The sequence below is a fragment of the Peromyscus eremicus genome, chromosome 10 (assembly GCF_949786415.1).
Source record: "Peromyscus eremicus chromosome 10, PerEre_H2_v1, whole genome shotgun sequence".
Lineage (NCBI taxonomy): Eukaryota > Metazoa > Chordata > Mammalia > Rodentia > Cricetidae > Peromyscus > Peromyscus eremicus.
In genome coordinates, this window is record NC_081426.1 from 24,297,411 (window position 1) to 24,321,222 (window position 23,812).

General features: G+C 41.7%; 1 protein-coding gene across 1 annotated transcript in view; it reads right to left on the bottom strand.

Annotated features, from left to right (window-relative positions):
• The window catches only part of LOC131920884 (ankyrin repeat domain-containing protein 26-like), a 136,413-nt gene that overhangs the window by 10,228 nt on the left and 102,373 nt on the right, over positions 1 to 23,812 (bottom strand). The window contains 5 exon segments of the mRNA XM_059275347.1: positions 3,997 to 4,100; positions 10,858 to 10,951; positions 11,353 to 11,423; positions 17,497 to 17,671; positions 19,204 to 19,414. Coding sequence (XP_059131330.1) covers positions 3,997 to 4,100; positions 10,858 to 10,951; positions 11,353 to 11,423; positions 17,497 to 17,671; positions 19,204 to 19,414 — 655 coding nt within the window.

A 23,812-nucleotide genomic window follows, 5' to 3' on the forward strand; every position in this document is an offset into this window, starting at 1 on the left:
TGGATGAGATTTCCCCTTCCATGTCAGTGTCTGTTGGTGTCACCCTTGTTCAGTTCGTGTGGATGAGATTTCCCCTTCCATGTCAGTGTCTGTTGGTGTCACCCTTGTTCAGTTCGTGTGGATGAGATTTCCCCTTCCATGTCAGTGTCTGTTGGTGTCACCCTTGTTCAGTTCGTGTGGATGAGATTTCATGGTTGCAGCTTCTTGACGTTTCTAGGGGACACAATCTCAGAGCAAACTTCATGTTCTTTGTCTCTTACAGCCTTTCCACCCTGCTGCTCTCATCCTTGAGTCTTAGGTGGGAGCTGAGTTGAGATGTATCAGCTGGAACTGGGCTCCACACAATCACTTGCTCTTTGCATTTTGATCAGTTGGGATTTTTTTTTTTTTTGGTAGTTTTCTCTGTTTATTGCAAAGAGATATTTCTTTGAAGAGGTGTGAGAGCTACACTTATTTGTGGATATAAGAAATATTTAGAATGTAGTTAGAAATTACATGGGTTTAGTAAAGTAGTGGTTGTAGGTGTTCCTCCAAGCCCCACGACTTCACCAGCCCTGAGTCACTGCCTAGGTGTCTGTGCCGGGTGTGGTTTCCCTTCCGTTGAGTGGGCCTTCAGAGAACTGTTGGTGTGCACGCCCCTGTTGCACTGTACGGCTGTTGCGCCATGCTGGTTGTTCTTGTAGTTCATGGGCATCACAGCTAGGTAGGATTAGTGTTGTTCCCCCCCCTTGAAATCTTGCATAGCACCTTCGGATACCAGAAAGGCTAGGGAGGAGGCATTCAGGTCAGTTCCAGCTCAGGAGTTCCTGGACCCTGTGTCTGAGTGCTGGGTGTTTTCCACAATAGGAACTTACTTTCAACCTCTGGCAAATATCCAAGGACAACATCAATAGCCTATACTGTTTGTTTTGTTTGGTTTTCTGAGACAGGGTTTCTCTGTGTAGCTTTGCGCCTTTCCTGGAACTCACTCTGTAGACCAGGCTGGCCTCGAACTCACAGAGATCCACCTGCCTCTGCCTCCCGAGTGCTGGGATTAAAGGCATGCGCCACCACCGCCTGGCAATAGGCTATACTATTTTTGGAGTCTCTTGGATAACTCTGACCAACAACTCAAAATTGGGCTTCCCATGTCTGGTGTTGGGATTTTTGTTAGTCAATGGCTCTTGGGTAAATTATAGACTTAATAAATAATATGAAGAAAAATTTTATGACGTTTATATCACATGAGGAACAAGTATTAGACCCACATTCAGATGTTTTATAATTATTATTATCCATTTTAGCATGCGACACTGACATATTATTAAAGGTTAGCTGTAACTCAGAGATTTCCTGGGGTGAAGCAGGAAAACATACTTATACATGAATGTCACTGAAAGACGCAAATATGCCTTGGTAGTTGTTTACTCGGGTACACAAGACGAGGAAGTGCATGCAGAGAGCACTCAGGGAGCACGGGAGCTTAAGCACAGTGGTAGAGTGAGTGCTTACCATTAACCGTTCAGTAGTGCTCTGTTCAGTACCCATATACTTGTCAAGGACCTGCCATTTTTCTTCCTATTGATTTTAAGTTTCATTTCATTATGATCCCAAAAGAATCAACAAATCCTTTTGATTTTTTTTTTTTTTTTTTTTTTGGTTTCTCGAGATAGGGTTTCTCTGTGTAGTTTTGCACCTTTCCTGGAACTCACTTTGGAGACCAGGCTGGCCTCGAACTCACAGAGATCCGCCTGCCTCTGCCTCCCGAGTGCTGGGATTAAAGGCGTGCACCACTACCGCCCGGCTTGATTTTTTTGTATTTATTAAGATTTTCTTTTTCGGCCTAAAATATTATTTATCTTTAGAATGTGATGTGGGCTTCTAGAAAATGTATTCCGCAGTTGTTAGTTGGAACCCTCTGTAGGAGTCTGGTAAGCCCATTTTGATCTATCCTTTGATTTAGCACTGCAAGTTTTAGGTTTATTTAAAATCCCGAGTCTGGACATTACATGTCTATTTACAAGTGCAATGCATTCTTGGAAGAATGTCCCATTTGTTAATTCACAGGGGACTTCGCCGTATCTTCAAGTCTTGTCTTAAATACCACTCAATCAGATGCGCACTTAGGTACTCCTAATGTTTTCAGCTTCCGTTTACCTGCTGTATCTCCTCATCCTTTCTCTCTCGGTGTGGGTATTTTACGGCACTGTGTTTCTTCCAGATGACAAAACGATTGCTATTCTTACTAAGGTCTCATTAGAAAGGGTCAAAGCTCTCCAAACTGGCCTTCACTGCAAAGTTATCACAGATCCACCTGGGAACGATCCCCCATAACCTCTATCTTTTATAGTAGTTCCCCCCAAGGGAACAGCCTTGACAGACAAAGAATGCCACACCAACTCTAGTGTTGTCTGTGTGACATGAACAATTATGTCAATAATAGCGGACGGGAGATACATGTCCCACAGGACTAAGCTCCCTGGAGGTCCCTGGCAGAGTGCCCGTGTTATGTTTTCTTTTCAAAGGAGACATGCTTCACGGATCATGAGCTCCCTGGGCTATGTGTTCTGTATAACTGTTTTTTTGATAATGTTCTAATTAATCTATGAAGCACAGCCAAAACTAATGAATGCTTGGGCTGTGAACTATGGAGGAAAGGGGAAGCTGGACATGGACCTTATTTAGATATAGCAGAATGAGCTATTTTTTAAGACCCTAAGCCACTAGATAATAGAAAGTATAATAGTTCAGGCACTTCTAGGGAATGAACACTCACCCACTAGGAATCCTTTAGGAAACCCAACTTAAGTGATTTATGGCAGAAAACATTATTTCACAGGAGGCAGATGGTGGGCCCCTCCATTGAGGAAGTTCAATATTGGAAACTTAAGGACTACAGCAGAACCCCTTCACCTTACAGGCGTAAAAGTATAAGAGTCCATATTTCAGCAGGTAAAAAGGTTTTATATTAAAAGAGATATATGATAAAGAACTGAAGAAAGACTTAGGGAGGATCTGCAGCATCCAAATTGGCTAAGTGGGTCATGAGAACCAAAAAAGTAGAAGTGCATAATAAACTAGCGAGCGGCTGAGATAAAGATGAAGGACACAGCTGCAAGAAGCCTACACAAGTCCAGGGACTGTACTAAGTTTAAAAAACACAGACTGCTCTTTGGGTCATAAAGTTCTTGTGGGTGAAGGGATGTCTAGCGCCGATTAATAACTGTGTGCTTGCTGTTTTTTTAAAGATGATGTAATTGAATTATTGCCAAGCTCTTGTTGTTCCTTGTATGACTTGATAGTTTTCTTTTCTGTATATAAACTACTGATTTGCAGAAGTAAAATTACAACAGATTCAAACCACTTCTGAGTGTGTTGTCTGTCTGTCATTCACCGAATCCTTACCTTCCTGACTACCCAAGCCCTGGTCCCCCTACGGTCGTGGTACCCCCGATGGGCCAGTCCATGGCAAAAGAATCTACAAGCAACTTGTAGACGAGCATCCAAAGAACCCAACACAGAAGTGACCGAGGGGCTGGAGAAATGACTCTGGGCTTAGAGTCTCCCTGCTCTTGCTTCCCAGCATCCACATAACAGCTCACAACTACCTGCAACTCCAGTTCCAGTGGATCCAACACCCTCTTCTGGTGGGCACCAGGCATGCATGTGGTGCACAGACATACATGCAGGCACAACACTCATGCACATAAAATCATAAAATAAATGACAATGAAGTTAGTTATACAGCACCAAGTGGTTATCCCTAAAATACATGCATAGGAGCAATCTGAAGTGGATCCAGTAGACTGTATGTATACGTTTACACACATAAATGTAACAATAGAAATGAAGGAAAACGAGGCTCTGAATTTGAGAGACAGTTGGGGGACATGAGAGGAGTCAGGGAGGGGAAATAAAGTAAATATAGCACTCATATATGAAATCCTCAAAAATATGAAATAATAAAAATTGCGATGCAACTAATGATTAAAAAGATTTAAAATATTAAAATCTTACCCAGTTAGTTCTGTCATCAATTCCTCATTTTTATCCATCTGTTTTTCCAAAGTACATTCTAGAGACTGTGTTTGCTGAATGAGTTTCTTTGTTTCATCTCCAAGCTTTAAAAAATTATAAAAATATTTAAAAATATCAGGAGTCATTCTTCTCTTTTTTTTAAGAGTTGGAAATTACTTTTTTATTTGTGAAATTACAGAAATTTGACTGAATAGGGCCTTAAAAAGGTACTTAGTATATCCAGTGTATAGCCTTAGCAAAATATAAAATCAAAGGAAGAACAAAAGAACCAAAAAATAACAAAACAGCAAAACAAAACCTAAATTCATGCAAACCCAAGACAAACCAAACTATTTACACTAAGAAAGAAGCATTCTCATCATGCAGAGTTAGAGCAATGTCCTACACTCTGTGGCTGGCTTTGGACACAAGTTGAAAGACAACCCTGAATTGAAATAACCTCTTCAAGACAAGTGTAATCATGCCACTTTGGGGCTTTTAGGTTAAGCCCTTGCCAAAGTTGATCTTATGCCATGTTGGCCACTATATAATTCTGTCACCCAAAATGTGTCTGTGTGCAGATTCAAGACCAAAAAAGAACATGAGGGAACATCTACTGCTCAAAGACATAAAAGCTCATGGTGGTATCCTTCCTAAGTAATTTCTCAGAACAATTCACTTCAGCATCACATATGCATGAAATTGAGTAGCTCCAGCACTGGACTGGAGTGAGAATATGATGCTTCCTCTGTGTGGTCTGTCTGGATAGCAGCATGACATCAACACAGTCTCTGCTGACATATCTCCCTCCACATATGAAGGGCTGAGGACTCAGTCAGCTAACAAAAGTTTGTAGCACTAAAGTTTCAGAGTAACTACAAGCAGAAACATTCTCTCTCCATGTTGTTGTGGCCCTCACTGGGACCACTTGCTGGTAGATATCAACTTTTTCTGCATACTTCTTGGTGTTTATTTTTTTGAATCTCAAGCATCTTCTTGATGGTTTCTTTATTCCATAACTAGTGAGTCAACAGACACATGGATCAGATTATGGAGGGACCGCCTGGAGGGCAGATGATATTTGCCTCACTGGTGATTTGACAACTAGTTGTACATGTCTTGTTTTGAGGAGGCCTTGATCAGAGAGTGGAAAATGTCAGGTGTTCTGGTTGACTATGGATTCCTTCAGCCCTCTCAGTTCTCATAAACGGTGTTGCTTATGACACTGCTCCTGCTGCAGCAGCCCTGTCGGCAGGAGGCTCTCATCCTGAGCTGTGGACTGTTCCAGCTCATGTTGGAGTTTTTCTGACCTCATCTGGGAGACAGTCAAATGATGCTGCAGCTTTATTGCCAAGTGTTTTTGCTGTGTGACCAGCTCCCTGCTTCAGCAAGCTCTGAGGTCTCTCCTCCATTCGATGCTGCTCCTGCTGTTGCTGGTTCTGGAGGCCACTGGTCTCTTCTTGGTCCTCACCGAGCACTTTCAAGTCACCCAAGTGGTGCTTCAGCAGGACTCAATCCTCCAGTAGTTTTTTCTTCTCTTGCCTCAGCAAGTCCAACTTCTTCAGCTGACTCTGATCCATCAGGAGCCGGCTCTGCAGATCACAAAGAAAGACTTTCTCCTTGGTCAGCTCACTGAGATTCTGTGAGGCCTCCATATTCTCATTCTCAAAATTCTGCAGGTCTGACATGATCTGCTGATGTTCCATTTGAGCATTTCACAGAAAGGATTTGTTTTTTTTGTTTTTTTTTTTGTTTTTTTTTGGTTTTTCGAGACAGGGTTTCTCTGTGTAGCTTTGCTCTTTTCCTGGAACTCACTTGGTAGCCCAGGCTGGCCTCGAACTCACAGAGATCCACCTGCCTCTGCCTCCCAAGTGCTGGGATTAAAGGCGTGCGCCACCACCGCCCGGCTCACAGAAAGGATTTGGCCTGTGGTATGGCCCGTTGTCCAAGGATCCTTCAGTTACTACATTCTTCTCTTCTAAAATCATTTCTTATAAGCTTATGAGTAGTATGCATTTGTACAACCTTGTAGCATTCCATTTAGGATAAAAAAGTAACTCCTTAAAACCAACTCTCATTTATTTATATATTAACCTTTAATTTTGAAGAAATTTATTTATTTGTGCCCGACCTCTGTGTGTGTGTGCATGTGTATGTATACATGCCACATGTGTGCAGGTGCCAACAGAAGTCAAAAGAGGGTGTCAGATGTACTGGAGCTGGAGTTACAGATGGTTGTAAGCCACCAGATGCGGTGCTGGGCACTGAACTTGGATCCTCTGGAAGATCAGCCAGTGTGTTAACTGATGAGCCACCTCTCAGGGCCCCTCATCATTAATTTTTCTAGAATTTACAGTCTTTAATTTGTTGAATCATTCTCACCTGATTTTAGAATGAGAAAAAATATTCATTCTCTGTAAGAATTCTCCTGGGAGTTTGAAATTTTCTTCTCCACTTACTATTTTTCTTTAAGGAGTGTCTTCATGCTAACACCACAAAGCATAACCCATGCCCGATTCTTCTGGATTCCCTACCATCCTGATTAAGCCCTCTCAGTGGGCTCCAATATTCCTTAATACGCAGTTCATCTAAAAATCTCTTTTCGTCACTTAGTACCTTCAATTAACTTAAAATCTGATTTTAAAAAGGATTTATTCTGTTTTATGTGCATGTGTGAGAGCATGCGTGTATGTACGTGTACCTGGTGCACATGGAAGCGAGATGAGGCCATCAGTCTCCCTGGAACTGGAGTTATAGATGTCCATGAGCCACCATGTGGGTGCTGGGGATGGAACCTGGGTCCTCTGCCAGAGCAATGCATGCTGAGACATCTCTCCAACCTCTTAAAAATCTACCATCGCTGAATGGATGATAATGGAATGAATTTCCTGTGGATTTTGATTGGTGCTACTTTGAAAGTCACATGACTTTTTCATGCACATATCACTGGTTGTTTCACTCTCTTTTCCTTTGCTGCCCTGACAACCTTGGGTAAATATTGTTCTGAAATTCCCTTTCAGATGGAGACTCAACTACATTGATGGAGGCTTGGGTAAGCCAGAGCTCCATTTTCTACCCACTTCAGACATTTTGCACAAAATTGTAAAATTGTATATGTAAAATACCTCAGCTCTGATAATCTCTGGCATATTGAGGACATTCTGGAGAAGTTACTGATTGAGCTGGGGGGTAAAAAGCTCTTATTTCTTTTTTGAGTCAGAGTGGGCCTCCAGGTGGCTGCTATTTCTATGCCTTATTCCTTATTCATTCCAGGGGGAACCTGTAAAATAGGCCTCCTTCTTTCTGAATAAGCTAAATAGGTTTGAAATCTTACCATACAGCTCTCAAGCTTTACTATTTCAAGTCAATACATTTCTGTATGACACTTAGTAAAAAGATGTCCTTGGCATTCTCACACGCAGAGGACGCTTCAACACATTCTCATTTTTGCCATGTGCGAAGGATGGAAGTAACACAGGATCAATTGCTAAGAAATCTAGAATTACTTTTCCGGCTCCTTCATGGTGTGGAGGAGACTAAGACCTCTGGTTTCTATGCTGTCTGTCGCCAGCAATGGAGCCCTACAGCGCCTGCTTTTGAGAGGTAACAGGTTACAGGGGCAGCCATGTCCTGGCTCCAGGTGGGTGTTCACACTGTAGACATCTGACTGTGATGTCTGGAATGCAGTGTGAGAATCAGGAGACTTCTGTTCTGTCTGGGGAGGAGCAGAGCTTTCACTATCCATCATTAAAGTGGAATCCTAAACTGTTGTTTTCTCTGAGAGTAGATGATGCATTCTGTTTTCTCTGAGCAGGACAGGAGCTTCTCTGTGGATTTGGAAGTGGGCTCCACCACGAAGCTTCTTTGGCCCCTCCCCTCGCCCTGCTTTGGTTCATCTTCCTGCCTTGTCCCTGCTGAGCTTCTGTGTAGAGAGCACAAAGGCCTTGTGCACACAGCACTGGAGAACCCGGGAAAGTTAAACACATTGTTCACCTCTTTAGTGGAATGAGGTGCGCAGCTGCTCTTCCTCGTACGCTAGAAATGATGTCGTTTTAAAACCTGGGGATCCTCTGCTGTTTGAAGAGACAGGCTCTGTCTGGATCTCCCAGAATTTGTGTTTTTACTTATCTCACTAAATCTTGAGCATTGCTTTTAGGCCATAAAACCCACTCTTAGGAGTGAGGTCACTTGTGCTTTACAACAGTCTAAGTGACTTCTGTGTCATCTTAGGGCCAGGCCAATCCTGACACCACAGGCCCTATGTTTACCTCAGTCAAGCTCCCTGGACCCTAGATCTTGGGCACTATCTCTGAGTCAACAGGACCCATTCTTGTAAAAGAAGCCAGATGTACTTTGTAAGGAATCTCAATGTAAACATGTCTTAAATTGTTGTGCACTTGGGACTGAGTTAATGGTTATCCGAATACTTTTTTCCAAACTTGTGCTGTGCTTAAATACAGCTAAAGTAAACTGATCTGGGCCAGACTCTACAAGTCCTGGTCCAGTGCTGGTTATAGTACAATCGGGCTGAGCCGAGTTTCATTCTTGTCTCTTTGCGGACCATTTCCCCCTGCCTGCTGTAAGCCTCCAGAGGGATCATCACACTTCCATGCCTGTGATCCATTCCTGTGACAGCCACAGCTTCTGCCACTGAGCTTTCCTGCAGACACTGGCCTTTCGCTGCGGGACAGGGGGACAGGGGGAGGGGGGGCGGGGGGGGGCGGCGCACGGGCGGGAGATTGGACAGCAATTCCCCAGGGCAGCCATGCTGAGGCCAAGTAGAGGACTGTGTTCTTAGAAAGTTGGTGGACACGATGAATAGCAAAACAGTTTCTTCAGTTCTTTAAGGTCCCACTAAACAAAACATTTCCTTTATGAAGTCAATGGTGTTGCCTTTTTTTCGAAAAATACACAGGAAAACGTTCCTTGGTGGAAATGTTTGTATAATGACAAAACAGTCATTCTTCAAAAAACATTTTTTCAATACCTATTTGATGTGTGTGAGTGTTTTGCCTGCATGTATGCCTGTGTACCATGTGCATGATGGTGTCTGTGGAGGTCAGAGGAGGACATCAGAGATCCCTTGGAACTGGAGTTACAGATGGTTGTGTGGCACCATGTGGGTGCTGGGAACTGAACCTGGGTCCTCTGCAAGAGCAACAAGTGCTCCTAAGTGCTAAGTCCTCTTTCTAGCAAGTGTCTGTTCTTAATTAGAATTGGAAGTTATAATTCATCCATTCTCAAAACTTCACTGAAGGCTTCTGGTAACAGACTTGGAACTCTGGACCAGGTATCTATGGAATAGTCTTAGAATGGTAAGACCTTCCCAGTGATGACGACAGCTGCACACTACATCCACAGCAACCCTTCCACAGCAACCATGAGGTGCAAATAATCCACAAGTCCGTTAATCAACTAATGGAGAAACAAAATGATGTATTCTAAAGCATAATATGTTATGTATCACAATATTTAAAACTTTATATTAATTATAATATATAAAATTATAAAACATTCATTTTATAAAAATCTTGTTTAGTAAAATCTTTTTTTTTCCAAGACAGGGTTTCTCTGTGTAGCCTTGGCTGTCCTGGAACTTGCTATGTAGGCCAGGCTGGCCTTCAACTCAGAAGTCCACTTGTCTCCTGAATACTTGGATTAAAGGTGTTTACCACCATGCCTAGTGAATTCTTAATTTAAAAAAATAATTTCTTTTCACTTATGTGTATCTGTACATATGCCACATGTGTACAGGTGCCCACAGAAGTCAGAAGAGGGTATTAGATCCTCTGGAGCTGGACTTCCAGGTGGTTGTGAGCTATCTGATATGGGTGCTGGGAACCAAATTCTGGTCCTCTACAAGAACAGCACATGCTCTCAACCGCTGAGCCATCTCTCCAGCTCCTTGTTTAGTTAAGTTTTGCTACCAAAGTCCCTAATTTTTAACATTTCAATGAACTTCTATAAAATCAAGAGGATGTATACACACACACACACACACACACACACACACACACACACACACACCAGTCTCAACTACGTAGCCCTGGCTGGTCTGGAACTCACAGAGATTCATCTGTCTTGGCCTGAGTGCTGGGATTAAAGGCATTTTGCCACCATGGCCCAGACACATGATATGTGTGTGTTTCAAGACAGGGTTTCTCCGTGTAGCTTTGCACCTTTCCTGGAACTCACTCTGTAGCCCAGGCTGGCCTCAAACTCACAGAGATCAGCCTGCCTCTGCCTCCTGAGTGCTGGGATTAAAGGTGTGCACCACCACCGCCCTGCTCCAGGAAATATTTTTTATCAATGGCATTTTTCATATATTCTAAAATATTCCCATATAATTGTAGTGATATGTAAAGTAAAGCCTTTGTGTCTGGCTCTGAGTAAAATGTTTCAGCAAAGCCTTTTCTATGTTTGGGTTAATCAGTAGAGGCTGAGAAGCTGTTTCTGAACCTCAGAGAGTCTGTACTTGGTGCTACATGAGAGCTTGGTCCTAAGACACTTCTGGCAGACCTGGACTTCTTACTTTAGCTTATGGCTTGCCACGGTCAAAAGGGACAGAGATTTGTGTGGGGTGTCTGCTCGCAAGGCAGCAAGAGCGAGATGACTCTGGTAGTTGGAGCCTTTCCTAGCCCCAATGAGCCCTGTACATGTTTGAATAAAGGAACTGGAGTGAGTTAGCTGGGTGTCGGTCTTTTCCAAGAAGGCTGTACCCCTCTGCTCCTTCAGAAAATGAAGGCTTAGCATCTTGGAGAGCTTCTCTCTCTACTGCGGCACCTAGGACCCACATCAACAGTATGTAACCCCACAAGGGGAGAAAACATCTCTAGTATGGCAGAAAGAAACAAGACTCACCAAACCTTCGTGTAGCAGTTGAGTCTGAATCTGTTCAATTTTTGCTGATTGCTCTTTCAGTGTAATTTTTAACTTGGAAAGTCGAACTTCAAGCCTAAAATGTATTTGATTATGATTCACATATAGAGTTTTAAAAAACATTACCACAATTTCTGGACTAACATCTGAAAGAAACATTTCATTATTAACGTTTGAAAAGCACGTGGTTTGGAAATTTTCATTTTCTTCCTGCCGTGTTTTGTGGATAGTGTACATAATAGTGTAAAATATTACACATTTATTTTTTGCAGGGTTTGGGACCAAACTTTTCACTTGGTACACACAGAGATCATGCCCTGTCCAACTGAACTACATCCAAGACTTAAACAATTAGCATAATTCTGAAAGTTCCTTGGCTTTCCGGAAGGGTATTCATTATTATAACGGTAGATTTTCTATGCTGTACTATTCTTTTTACCAAACTCATGATACTCTGTGTGCCACTCTACTTTGTACCTTTGTAAGATGGCGTGTGTCTTCTCAGAACTCTGCACTGTCTCTGAGAGTTGATCCTGTGGTCCTTGTAACTAAATTGAGCAATGAAAAGGAAGTTGTTAATATCATTCAGTCTACCCTTTACCCATTTTCATGCTGGGATTCTGTGAGAACATGGCTGTGCCCCTCACCTGGGTATTGTCTATGGGAACTTTTGTTCTGCAACTGTAGAATTAGCTGAGCTGTTACAACAGGACTTTTATTTCCAGCATACCTAAAATAATATTATCTGCCATCTACAGAAAATTCACTGATGTTTACTCTAACACCGAGGCACATATTATTGGATCCACAAATTGATAGAACTGGTAAAATGTGGAAATTTGTGTGTCAGAATTTCCAGAAATACCTCAAAACCCATAATTTGAAATTTTGATTTTATATATACATAGATGAATCATCACAGGGATATATATGCCAGTGATGATGAAAATTAACATGATATTTTAGGTGAAAACTAGATGTTTTAAGAAATGGTTGGAAACTGGGCGGTGGTGGTGCACGCCTTTAATCCCAGCACTCGAGAGGCAGAGCCAGGCGGATCTCTGTGAGTTCGAGGCCAGCCTGGGCTACCAAGTGAGTTCCAGGAAAGGCGCAAAGCTACACAGAGAAACCCTGTCTCGAAAAACCAAAAAAAAAAAAAAAAAAAAAGAAAAGAAATGGTTGGAGAGATGTTATTTTTTAGCTATTGTTTGGGATAACCATTAAAATTTAATCTTCCTACTTTGTGGCCTTCTTCTAGGTATGCAATCTTTCTTTTTAAGCTTTTTTTTTTTTTAAAAAAAATTGAAACATTAATTTTTCATATGGTATATTTTAATTATATTTTTCTCCTCCTCCATTTCCTTCCAGATTCTTCCCTGTCTTTATCCACTGAACCTGTTGTTCTTTTCTTCTCTCTCTTCTCAAAACAAAGACAGAAAACCAAGAAACACCCCCTCTCACATAAACAGAAATCAAAATAAACAAGCTAAAGGCCAATCAGACAAAAAACCCAAACAAAGCAAAGTGAGGTAAAAGAGACACTGGATTTCACAGCTGCCATGGTGGTCTGGATCCCAGCGCAGTCATTCAGGTGTGGTGTCAGCCTGAGTAATCGATTTTCCACACCTTGGTGTCTTCACCTGTGAGATGGAGCTAAAGTACAGGGCCTACCACACTGCACCAGCAGGATTTAGACTTGGGAGTATCCATGAAGCAGTATACACATACATTGTAGAGCTGCATTCGATATTTGCTATTACATTAGTGTTTTGATTTATTTTATGCTCTAATGAAATCTGTTATTTCACATGGTTAGTATGCCAGTAAAAGTTGTCCCTATGTAGGACCAGGGGAGACCCAAGGAGGGGCATCAAGATGTGGAGGGGAGAACTAGCTGGGAGTGTGCTGACATGTGGGTAGTGTCTGTTCAGGCAGACAGGAGCAGACTCCCAAGAGAAAACTAGGAATGGACACTGCAGCCTTCCATACCAGTTCCACAGAAGAAAATGTCCCCATTCCTTTACAACTTAATACTCTTCTGAATATTTGCATGCCTACAGTAAAAGAATAAAGGTGACTTAAACAGACAAACAAACAAAAGAGACTCAGTTAACAAACTACTTCAGACATGCAAATCCCAGCATAGATATATAAGGAACACAAAAAGTTACCACAACATGTTCCTTCCCACAATTACTAATTCTGTTGTAATGAACTCCAATGAGAATTATGTGGCAGATCTTTCAGACAAAGAATTCAAGAGAATTACTATAACTGTCCTCAGACAACTCATAGAGGATAGGAATATACTCAGAGAAGAACAAAGACCTGAATGAAATGCAGAACTGAATTTAAAACATGAAAATTAATTCAATAAAGAGAATTGCTGAAAAAATCCAAATTTAAATGATCCTGAAAATAAAAAAAAAAAAACAAAGATCAATGGGAAATCTCACCAAAAGAATAAATCACATGCAAACCAGAGTGTCCAGACTAGAAGACAAAGTAGAGGAAATGGATTACTCAGTATAAGTCAGTGAGAAATTAAAAATCAAACATGGGAGAACTTTGTGATACAGTGAAATAACCCAACCTTACAATTATGGGCATAAAGGAAGAAGAACACCATAGTGAAGATGTGGAGAGTATTTTAAATAAAATCATAGAAGAAAATTTCTCAAACCAAGAGAAAGAGTTGCCCACCCACATATAAGAGGCCTTCGGGACACCAAATAGACAAGACCAGAAAAGAAACTCCCCATGACATATTATAGCTAAAATATTAAAAACACAGAATAAAGGGAGGGGGTATTGAAAGCTCCAAGAGTGGAGAGTCAAGTAGTTTAGGACACATCAGAATGACAGCTGCTTATTTGACAGAAAAATTAAAAGCTAGAAGTATTTGGAAAGATACATTCCAGGTTCTGAAAGGCTAAAACCACCAACCCAGATTATTATACCCAGAAAAACTATCTTTAAAAGTGAAGGAGAGCCTGGTGATGGTGGTGCATCTATTGGCATTTCTTTTTTCTTTTTTTTTTTTTTTTTTTTGGTTTTTTCGAGACAGGGTTTCTCTGTGTAGCTTTGCGCCTTTCCTGGAACTCACTTGGTAGCCCAGGCTGGCCTCGAACTCACAGAGATCCGCCTGGCTCTGCCTCCCAAGTGCTGGGATTAAAGGCGTGCGCCACCACCGCCCGGCTTCTATTGGCATTTCTATGATAATATTTTATTTATCCTGAACTGTGATTTTACTTGTATGTTAATAAATAAAAGTGCCTAGGGGTCAAAGCTAATAGCAAGCCATTTAGCAGAAGTCTGGCAGTGGTAGCACATGCCCCTAATCCCGATCACATGACAGGCAGATCTCTGTGTGTTCAAGGATACAGCCAGCATGGAGACAAATGCCTTTAATCTCAATACCAACCGTAGAGACCTGGAGGTCTGTATAGACAGGCAGTGACGAGGAGGTCATGTGGTTGGGTTTACAATGAGAAGGCAGAACAGAAAGTCAATAAAAAGACAGATACACAGGAAGTAGCTCTCTTTCTGAGGGGAAGGACGACAGTGGACAGCGAGGGGTAAGAAGGTGGTCTTGGTCTTAGCTCTTGGCTGCTACTCAGTCTCTGGGCTTTTAACTCTGTATTTGGCTCTGTGTTTCTTATTAAATAAGACCGTTCAGAATTACATCTACACATTTCTGTACAAGTTATTTTGAAATTCACAAAGTAAGATATATAGATCTAGGGCTGAGGATGCGACAGAAGAATATTTGCTAAATAATCACAGTCTTCTTAAAGGGAGGGAATGTTCTTGAAAAATGGATCTCTGCTGGCTTTATTTTTTCTCCTTACATGGTGGTTGAAGTATTAAAATTGCACAGAAATCTCCATAATAGCACATGAAGCTCAAATCACTGTCCCAAACTAGAAACTCTACTGTCTGTAGATGGGTTTGAAATCAAAGAATGACCTATTTCTATGAAAAACATGGAAAGCCTTTTCTTTGGATTGGCCTATTATAATGTCATGACTCAGACAAACAGAGCTAAATTAAGAACATTACTGTAACTTGGGAAATAGAAGTAGGATGATCAAGAATTCAAGACCAGACTTGGCTATGCATACAGAGCAAAGATTACTCAATCCAACGGTGCCACAACCTCTCCCCAGACATGTACATTATATGCATAAATGTAAGGCTTAAATTCTCTGCCTTTTCCATGATACAAGTACACACTGGAAAATGCCTCAAGCATCTTAAACCTCCTCTGTGCTTTGTGTAATTACTATCAAATCTTATTGCATGGATGATTTTCCCCAATCCTATCTTATAAGATGATGACATTTCGTTCTTGAGAAACTTGCAGTTGGGGCTCTTTTTGGTCCTTAAATCACCAGAGAATATTTCATTAAGGGTTCAGTCATGTGTAAGCACCCACACTTCAAAAACAGCACAAAAAGAACCTTAAAACAAAGCACAGAAAGCCGGGCAGTGGTGGCACACACCTTCAATCCCAGCACTTGAGAGGCAGAGGTAGGCAGATCTCTGTGATTTCAAGGACAGCCTGGTCTACAGAATGAGTTCCAGGACAGCCAGGGCTACAAAGAGAAATCCTGTCTTGAAGAAACAAAACAAAACAAACTAATCCCCCCAAAACACCCAAACAACAAACAACAACAAACCCAAAGCACCAAAAGAGTGTGACCTTCTCAAAGATGGTTAGCCCACACCAATCACTTTAATTGCATGAATAACCAAAATTTTCAAAGAGCAAAAGCAGCTGTAAAGACAGGTGTGAATAAAACTGTTACTTTATAAAAGACATAGCAAGATATATTACAGATCCAAATATGGATACCTCATTGTAGGGGCTGGCTAAAAAAATCCACCCTGACCCTGGAGTCTAGAACTAGGGAAAGATGGCTTAGATAAGGCCAGTGAAAGAAATACAGTTTGGCTCAAATCAGAGCCATCTCTGCCACTGGCCAACTGACTTGTGAAACCAACCAATCATAGAGCAGGACAGTAGCACCCTGGCCCTGGGACCCAGGACTAGGGAAAGAAACACAGCCTGGGTTTGGGAACTGAGCCAGAGAAATGAACACTTTATCCCCAAATCCAGAACAAAGGAAACATGCCCTGACTCTGAAACTAGTGCCAAAATAACACTCTTGGTTCCTAGAATCAGGGTCAGTAAAAGAAATGTGCCCTGGCCTTAGAGGCAGTGTCAAAAAGCCAAGAAAGGCCAGTGAAAGAAACACAGTTTGGCTCTGAAATCAGAGCCATCTCTGTCCCTAGCCCACAAAACTGGCCAATCCCTGGGCAGAAAAAAACACAACTAACCACTCACTGGTTGACTCCACCCCCAAGACATCCTATATAAACCACCTTGGTCAGTTGTGGGCTATTCTCTCCACCTTGGTAGAGGCAGCTACTCTCCTGGACTCCTCCTTCCTGAATAAATCTCTTTCTCAAAAGAGTTTTGGGGGTGTGAAGATCTTCACTCACTGGTGTAGAGAAGAGCCTTGTTGAGATGTCCCTCAGTGGACAAAGCAAGGGAGAGCTGAAAGAGCTGAAAAATTAATATTTTTCTCTGGAGCCCGAGGAGATTGCCAGAGGCTGGAGGAGCAGAGCTCTGCTAGGAAGCCCCCTTAAGTGGGGAGGAGCAGGATTGCTATATCCTGCAGGGAGATCATCCTCCATCACACTAGTTATAGCCTGCTTCTCCTGAACATCCAGGATACCCTTCCAGCTGAAGCAGTTCCAGGCCTGACTTTCCCAAACAGTCAGGATACCCTTTCCTGCTGAAGCAGTTCCAGGCCTGACTCTCCTAAGCAGTCAGAAAAATTTCCCTTTCAGGGCTGAGCTGTCTCTTTGCAGCTCCAGTTGTCAGAGCTGTCCTAAGCAGCTCCAGATATCTAAGACACCTCCAGGGTAGAGCTGCTCTGAGCAGCTTGAGGTGTTCAGGATACTTCGCCCTTCAGGGTTGAGCTGTCTCTTTTGCAGCTCCAGCCATCAGAGCTGTCCTAAGCAGCTCAAGGTTTTTCCTGACTCCCCAAGTAGTCAGAATACCTTTCCTAGAGTTGCAAAACTCACATTTTGGTGCCAAAACCTGGGACCAACCCACAGAGTTGCAACAAGTTTACTCACACCCATGTTCTAACATAAAACTCCAAATGGTTACCCAGGTGGAGGCCATTGGCTAAAACATCAGAGACCCTTTAGTTCTTCATGCAGGAAACATGGTGAGTACCATTAGATACCAAGATTTATAATTTGCAAACTTAGCTATAAATGTCTTAATTTTTAACTTAAGAATGAGGTATCATTTTGTCTAAGTAATTCAAGAATGAATGGCATAACAACATTTAGGTCAACAATAGACTAGATACACAGTGTCCACAGTGCTCCATAGATAATACTGTCAAGTGATGAGTGCATGTCTCAAGTTTGTGTAATTGTATGCTTTCATGATTTCACAGTAATGAATTGGCAGCTAATACATTTTTTCTGATCGTTTTCTGTTAGTTACATGTATTTATCTAAAAACATACAAAATTGAGGTGATCCAACTAATATCAAACCATCAGAAACACGAAATTTTACTCACAACCAATTTACCTGTCTGAGATCATTTTCTATGGCCTTTACATCTGTAATCACTGTCCTGATTTCAGGGTATTGAGTCCATTCCACATTTTCACCATATTGCTCCTCTTTCCTGCTTAACCGCACCCTTTGTTGTTGAAACACAGACTCAGCATTTTCTTGTTTCTCGTCTTGTTTTAAGGGTAATCTGAAGTATTAAGACATATTACAACTCATTTTTAGGGAAAATGTTCATTGTGGGATGTGATTTCATTGCACTAGCAGATCAACTTCTTGATTTATTACCCTTCCAAACAACTGAGTAAGTTGACATGAAATAAAATTTCATCACCATAAGATGTGCAGATGTGCCTCAAAATGATTGGCATTGCAAAGGAGAACTTCCAGATGTTCACACAGCAGGATCTGTCCATAGCTATAACCCAAGACCTGAAGAAGGAATCTGTTAGCTCTCATTCTGTTTGCTCTTAACACTTCAAGCATATCCCAATATTGTTTATTACATAAGAAGCTTGATGGTCTTTTGTGAACAACACATGATCTGATCATTCAACAGAAATGAGTAGTTCTTTAACATAGAAATATAACTTAATTTTATCAATGCATGAAAGAGACATATTGAATAGGTTAATCAGTGATCTCTATTTTCTTTTTATTTCATTTGTGTTAACCAAAGTACAGATGGAGGTCAAGCTCATCAGCCTCTAGAGGGCATGTCAGTCGTGACTACTTTTGTTGGATCCCTAGCAATGTAAATGAGTAATTAATTCAAGAGTACAATTGTATAAGTTTAAAAATATTTGAGTTGAGAGATAATGATCCTTTCATACTCTTTGGATGGAGCTATCAATGAATGTTAAGCTTTCTTTAGAACAATTAAGATGTATTGATCTAAAGCTTTTAAAAACTATTCCTATATTTTGAACAAGTAATTGTATACAGATGATTTTTTTTCCAAAATATTTAGAAATTCAGAAAACAGCTTGGTGGCGGTGGCACATGCTTTTAATTCCAGCTCTCAGGAGGCAGAGGCAGGTGGACCTCTGTGAGTTCAAGGCCAGCCTGGTCTACAGAGTGAGTTCCAGGAAAGGCACAAAGCTACACAGAGAAACCTTGTCTGAAGGGGGGTGGGGGAGGGGAAGAAATTCAGAAAACAAAGTCCAAATGTTATTTCTTGCTGCATCAACTGTAACAGAAAAATTTGAGAATGATCATAAATTCTTATTCCTAAGTGAATAATAGAACTCAGCATAAGCATTTGAATTCTAGTTTTAAAGATTATGAATTTACTTATTTAAAATGCTCATACCTAAATGAGGTAGTTACACTTTCTCCAATAATTCCATACTCCACAGGACTGAAAATGTTCTTTCCCTCTAGGGCACTAGACCATAAGCCAGCAATTATGAAAACCCCACTGCAGATCTATAATATAATATGATGGTTCAAGTGTTTCTTCAAAACTAAGATGTCATGGGGCTGGAGAAAGGGCTCAGTGGTGAAAAGCCCTGGCTGCTCTTGCACAGGACCTGGGTTGGAATCCTAGCACCCATATGGCGGCTCTCAGTCATCTCTCACTCTAGTTCCAGGCAATCTGATGTCCTCTTCTGGCCGCTGAGGGCACTTGCATGCATGTGGTATACAGACACACATGTAGGAAGACACACATACATATAAAATGAAAATAAAAAAATAAAAAAACCAACTAAGATATCATGCCTCAAGGTGCAGAGTTCTTCCCCTTCCATTCCTTTATGCTGTAGGCAGGATTTTATTTTCTTCATTTCTGTCTGTTCTCTCTGTGCTCCATTGGCCTCACTTTCCATGTTTTCAAGTTTCCTTGTGAGTAGTTCATAGTGACTATTTTTAAGCTCTGTTAGTCTTTCATATGAATGAATCATGTCCCAGAATTCCAACAGGCTACTAGAATCTGTATGAGAGAGGATAGCATGGGAATAAGTTATGCATGAGCATATTTTGTACACAGCGACTATGTTTTCACAGTCAATAAAGCATACACTGAACAATAAAGCACTATGTGCCTATGATGAGGAATGTAGTGTTAAATTCTGCAGATAAAACAAATGAGACCTTGTGTGATGACTCTTCTTGGTTGTCAACTTGACTACATCTGGGATTAACTAAAACCCAAATGGCTAGGCACACCTGTAAGGGTTTTTTTTTTCTTAATTAAATAATTTGAAGTGGGAATACTCATTTCTAATCTAGATCCAGAGGTGGGAAGGTCCACCTTTAATCCAGATCTTTTGAGGTGGGAAGATCCACCTTTAATCTGGACCATACCTTCCACTGGCAGGTCATATAAAGAACATCTAAGAAGGAAGCTCTCTCTCTTTGCCTGTTTGCTCTCTAGCAAGTCCATTCCTTCATTGGCATTAGAGCCTGCTTCTTCTTCAGGATTCAGCATATACTGAGGGCCAGCTGAGACATCTAGCCTCATGGACTGAACAACTACTGGACTCTTGGACCTCTGTTGGCAGACAGCCATTGTTGAACTAGCTGGGCCACAGTCTGTAAGCCACTCTAATAAACCCCCTTTATTTAAATATATTCATTCTATAAGTTCTATTACTCTAAAGAACCTTGACTTAATACACCTTGCTTTTGTTTAGGTTCAAATCTAGAGGAGAAAAGATATAAAATGAGATTTATATATTCAGATAAATGAGCATTATACATTCAGATAAACACTGTAAGAGACCGTCCTATGATCACCCATGAGAATTGGTGATCTAAAATGGCTCAAGGCAGATTGTTCCAAAGAGGAAAAAGCACACTGAGAAATGGAGGATGAGCTGGAATCAGTCACACACAGAAGGTGAAGAACTCTAGCTGGTCCATTCATTTATGGAGACTCCATTGCAATCAACTTCCATCCAAGATATAAGAGGTACTGATTTCACTTCAACATGAAGCAACAAGAAAACCAAAACAGCCAAAATATTTTCATTGACGATTATTAAGATAATAGGTTATGAAGATAATGATCTATGATTGACAGAAAACAGATGAAAAGGTCTCCCAGTGTCGTATCTTCCTGTGAAGAGAGGGTCCAGGCCGGAAAACAAGGAACTGATGTGGAGCCTTCTGGACTCTATGGTGAGGAAGGTGAATTTGGTAAAATGTGGCTTGCAGAGACCACAGGACAGAACACTGGAGGGAATGGAGCAGTGTGGCAGAACACTGCAGATCTGCTGAGACCCCTTCAACACAGGGTATGACAAAACGCTGGTGCAGGAAGGCATCTTTAACTAATGGAAAGACCTGGAGAGCTTCCAAGGAACTGCAGTGCTCACAGAATGCCAGGAGGCATGCTCATTCCCAGCAGGTCGCTGGATAAACTCTTAAGTCAGGGTACAATGGGTTAGCAGAGAGGTTCTGCCTAACACTGCCGAGAACTGGAGGCTGTCTGAACAGGACTAGGAAGGGTCGAGATGGTTAATGTATCTTAAATATATCAATCTTAGTTATTTCTCTATTGCTGTGATAAAACGCCATGCTCAAGCCAACTTATACAATTTTAATTAGGGGCTTGCTTTCAGAGGGTGAGTCTCTTGACCATCATGGCTGTGAGCACAGCAGGAGGCAGGAGGCAGGCCGGCATTGTGCTGGAGCAGTATCTGAGGACTCACATCTTGAAACATAACCAAGAGGCAGAACAAAAGACACACTCTGGGAACAGCACAGCACGAGTCTTTCTAAACTTCAAAGCCTTCTGGACTCTCTATGGTGAGGAAGGTGAATCTGGTAAAATGCAGCTTGCAGAGACCACAGGACAGAACGCCAGAGGGAATGGAGCAGTGACACACCTCCTCCAACAGGGCCACACCTCCTAGTCCTTCCCAAACAGTTCGACCAACTGGGGGCAAGGCAACTATTCCAATATATGAGCCTGTGGGGACCATTCTCATCCAAACTACCACATTCCATTCCCTGGGCCCCACAGGATCATGGTCATATCATAATGCAAAAGTCCCAATGGTCTTCCAGAAAGGTCTTGCCCAACCCTGGGCGTCAGGGGGGAGTGCAGGCTGTCGTAAGAGCAGAAGGAAGTGTTGACGTGTTTGATGTGACTTAAATATATCCCATATTGAAATTCAAAGAGAGGTAGACTCATGAGAACTACCTTTTTAAAAATTTAATGTTTGCTCAAACAAATCCAAATCAATATGAACTAAACAGCACAATGGTGGACAAATTTAACTACAGCTTACCCTCGAACAAGGCATATTCGAACAGTGTCAGTCCATGTTTACATTGTGTTTTTTGAATTGTATTGTGCTTTCACATAATCTGAAAAGTTCACAGAACCACATACCATAGGTATATTGAAAAAAAAAACTCCATAAGATGTTTGTTATGAATGTATAAAATATACATACAAAATAGTCTATTTTATAATCTGTTAATAAAAGAAAACACAGGAGGCCATTAAAAAGCAGTTTATCAGAGTTATGAACATACTTCTGTCCCTAAGTGGTATGACCTGAAGCCAAGACAAATATAAACTAAGGTTAAAAAAAAAAGCCACGTTCTACAGCCACACAGCTTCTTAACCACACTGTGGATGCCAGCCATCTCTAGCAGGCCAGTTTGACTCTCAGATATACTGGTGATTGCAATTCAAATGTAAAAAGGACATGAGTGCTGTGTGGTTAAGCAGATGCCCTCACATGGGCATCTAGCAGGAAAAGTAGGAGGCGATTGTTAGGTTGCTGCAGGAGTTCTGTATCAGAAGTCAAAAGATGCTTGTAAATTTTAGATTGTCAGGGGTTATTACTCCTATGTCCAATAAAATGTTACTGAAGAGTCAATAGACTCTGAGTACTTATGTAGAATGAACATGATTGAAAACTTCAGGTGAAGGACAGATTGTCAGGTTAAATAAAAAGCAAGCTACAACTACACCCTGCAACAACAAAAACAACAACAACCAACAAGCAACAACAACCACCTAAGGGCTAGAGAGATGTTCAGAGGTTCAGACTACTGGCTGATCTTGCAGAAGACCTGAACTGGACTCCCAGCACACACATGGTGGCTCAAACTACCTGTAACTCCAGTTTCAGGGGATCTGATGCCCTCTTTTGACCTCTGCGGTACTGCACACACATGGTGAACATGCACACATTCAGGCCAACACACAGACACATAAAATACAGGTTAAAAATGCAGCGTGACACAGGGCCACTGCACCCATGAACTCACAGCGCCCCTGGCTATCTGCGTAAGACCTGAAGAGGACCAAGACAGTCAACGTTGCATCATGGAAGGGGAGGACACAACAGGAGATTGCATGCTGCCCAGTTTGTGCACCCAGTGACAGTTTACAAATACAAGACACAAAATTTGTTCACAGCGCCCGAAGAAATTCACAGACACCATCTGAAATTCCAAACCCACCTACTCAGTAAGGGATGGGGCAGACAGTCAGTGGGATAGTGGGCAGCATAAGCATGCTTCATCACGTCAATACACATGCTAAGATCCGAAGTAAACCTGCATAGGATTACTAAGTCAGAACAATTTAAGCAACAAGAATTGTGTCCCCTGATGATAAAGAAATCAAATTGGAGTTTAATGATTAAAATTTAATAAATATTGACAAAAGTATCAAAAAAGACAGTTTATTAATGAAGATATAGAATTCAGGCCTAGCGTGTGGTTAGTTTTTACAGTCAACTTCATATAACCAGGGAAGAGGGAACCTCAGCTAAGCAATCAGATTGGCCTGTGGGCATTCTGTGGAGCATGGCCTTGGTTGCTAATTGGCACAGGAAGGCATAGCCTGCTGTGGGTTGCGCTAGCTGTGTAAGAGAAGCTAGCTGAGTGTGAACCTACGAGTCAGCTGGTGAGTCAGCAACACTGTTCTCCCGTGGCTCCTGACTCCAGGTACCTGCCTCGACTTCTCTCTTGTGATCTGGAAGTCTGAGCTGAATTAAACCCAGGTTGCTTTCATTTGCCAGGGTTTTCAAAGTGACAAGGGGAACCTAGAACACCCAGTGGCACAGGTCTGTAATCCCAGCCACCTAGGAGGCTGAGGCAGGAGTATCAAAGGCCACTTAGTACCTGAGCCACATCGAGAGTTCAAGGCCAGCTGAGGAATTTACCAAGACTCTTTCAAAGTAAAAAAGTAGCCGAGAGTTGGAGACACAGCTCAATCTTACAGCATGTGCTTAGTGTGCACACACAAACACCATTCAAACAGAAAACAAGCACACGGAAGAAGCTGATCATTGACTTTACAAATAACACTCAATGGGGGGACCGAACCCAACTAGACACCCCGTGCTGGCATAAAGATCCC